Raw genomic sequence first — 2,282 nt, 5'->3', positions numbered from 1 at the left:
GTTCTTGTTTTTCGAAAAGGACATCCAGGTTCTTGTTGACTGAATACTTTCTGTGTAACCAGAACTATGCACTAAACTTTTTTCCTTCTGAAACTGAAACTTTTGGATCAATGTCACACTGATTGGCTGCGCGATCCAATTTTTTCTGTAAACTTGATTAAAGTTTACGAAGTCTGAATGAAGAAAAATAATAATTTTGAAACAAAAGAGTACCGAGAAAGTTGACGAGAACATCAAAGCATAGTTCACTTATACTATTTCCGAAGCATAGCGCATACTTTTACAGTCACAATAATAGACTTCAATAAACAAACACTAAACCACAAGACACCGAAATAGCAAAGTACGAGTACTAATTAAGGTAGTAGAAGCAATTATCTCCATCTAAAATCTTCGGCATTATCGCCTTAGATCCTCTAGGCTCCAGCTAAGAGACAATCTAAGAAGGCATCTTCATCCCGGAGAAGTCCATGTCCGGGTACTGGGACTTGAGTTTCTTGAGCATGTCCTGGTTCTGCATCTCGTCGCTGGTGGGCAGGCCCATCTGCTTCTGGCGCTGGTCGAACATCATCTTCTCCACGGTCTGCCTCGTCTCCGGGTCCAGATCCGAGAGCTTGCTGCTCTCCGGCTCGGCGCGCTGGGTGTCGATCTCCGGGTCGCCCTTGATCACGGTCTTCCACCACTCGCTCCGGTTGCGCTTGGTGAGCAGTATGGACAGCGACCTCCCGTCCTCGATGCTCCAGAAGCAGTCCTCGACCTTGACGGGCTTGTGGAGCTCGCCGTCGATGATGGGAGGCTGGCCCTTGAGCCCGACCTTGAGGTGGTCCTTCTTGATCTCGCAGACGACGGACCTGCCCTTGGTCCCTTCGGGGACGGGGACGGTGAGGTTCACCTCCGGCAGCTGCTGCGACCACGAGTAGGTGTCCAGGTCGAGGCCGTTGCCGGAGTTTGGCTGCCTCCCCTTGCTCTCCTCCTCCTTCTCCTTCTTCTCCACCTCCATGGAGCTGTTGTCCTTCAGGGCGGCCGGCGCCTGCTGCTGCTGCTGCGGCTGCGGCGACGCCTCGTCCTCCTGCATGATGTCCTCGGAGATGATCGCCATGGCCGCCGCTCCGGCTCTGATCTGATCTAGGGTTTCGGTCGGCTTCTAGCGTCGATGTCTCGGGTCGGGTTGGGGTTTCGATCGCAGACGAGTTGATGAGGCTTTGGGCTTTGGGGTCCCGTTTACTTATACTGGGCTCTGCGGTCGCGCCGGCCGGCCGTGCCCGGGCTGGATTCGTAATCCGCTTCCACCTCTGCCTTTTGAGTTTCTTTCTTGGTCAGTTGGAGTGCGAAACGAATTCAAATTCAAAATAATAGTTTGAGTTCGGAACTACGTCTCGTTCTCCAGCAGCAGGCCATGAGCGCTTTCCTTTGAAGATTTGTTCCCCATGAAGTTTCTTGTGAAGGCTTGCTTGTGTGGGAGTAGGTTCCTACCACGGAAAAAACATTAGCGTGTTATACAAAATAGCGCCGTCCCTAAAAATATGCTTTTAGCGTGCTATAGCGCGCTATTTTTTTCCGGTGGTTTCTGCACGCTGTTTGCAGCTTGGCGCACTACTTTACAGAAAAGGGCACTATGCTCACAATACTATGATGCAGAGGCGGAGGACGAAAAAAAATTAAGGTGTGGCGAACTCTTAAGTCATTGTTTTTGATACACACGCTCGCTCGACGGCGAGGCCTAGCCCATGGCCGTTGTCGGCCATCCGCCCGTCCTGTCATCTGTCTAATCCTGCCAGACGTCGTCGTGTAGTTTTTGTCGAGTGTAGTTTTTGTTTTGAGAACTGCCCTCTCGGCAATTTGTTTAAGTGTTAAGCGGATTTGCATTCAACTGTATAATGTCCTTTTTTTTGCGAAAAGACTGTACAACGTCAATCAAACAAGCAGGGATTACATCAAGAGATAAAGAGTTAACACCAATAATAAGCGTGTCCTAAGGGCATGCATGAGCAGCTTCATTCGTTCCTCTCTTGATCTACTGAAGCTTGAATCCCTGAATATTTTGGAGATAGATTTTCATCTCCCTAAAAACCTTGCTTCGTGGGTGTGTAGTTGGTTAGTGGCTTCGTGGGTCAACGCTATGGCTGCTTAGTGCATCGTGTGTGTACTAGCTTCGGGAATTTTCTATTCGCCGCTTACTGCGGCAAGTAGTCGTGGCTTCGCACAGGGCGCAGCTCACCCTGGGCCGGTCCATTTAATTGGTTTCGCTTTGCGATATTAAAAAACCGTGAAAAATGGTCGGA

At 50.0% G+C, this 2,282-nt stretch overlaps 1 protein-coding gene across 1 annotated transcript; it reads right to left on the bottom strand.

Moving 5' to 3' along the window:
• Positions 1 to 233: 233 nt before the first annotated feature.
• LOC119273178 (protein BOBBER 1-like) lies at positions 234 to 1,099 on the bottom strand. The gene has a single exon (XM_037554438.1). It carries the CDS (start codon positions 1,097 to 1,099, stop codon positions 440 to 442), a length of 660 nt encoding a protein of 219 aa, XP_037410335.1. The 3' UTR covers positions 234 to 439.
• Positions 1,100 to 2,282: the final 1,183 nt, after the last annotated feature.

This window comes from Triticum dicoccoides, chromosome 3A (genome assembly GCF_002162155.2).
Source record: "Triticum dicoccoides isolate Atlit2015 ecotype Zavitan chromosome 3A, WEW_v2.0, whole genome shotgun sequence".
Classification (NCBI taxonomy): Eukaryota; Viridiplantae; Streptophyta; class Magnoliopsida; order Poales; family Poaceae; genus Triticum; species Triticum dicoccoides.
The sequence above is the reverse complement of the archived record's forward strand: the minus strand, read 5'-3'. Positions and strand labels throughout refer to the sequence as shown.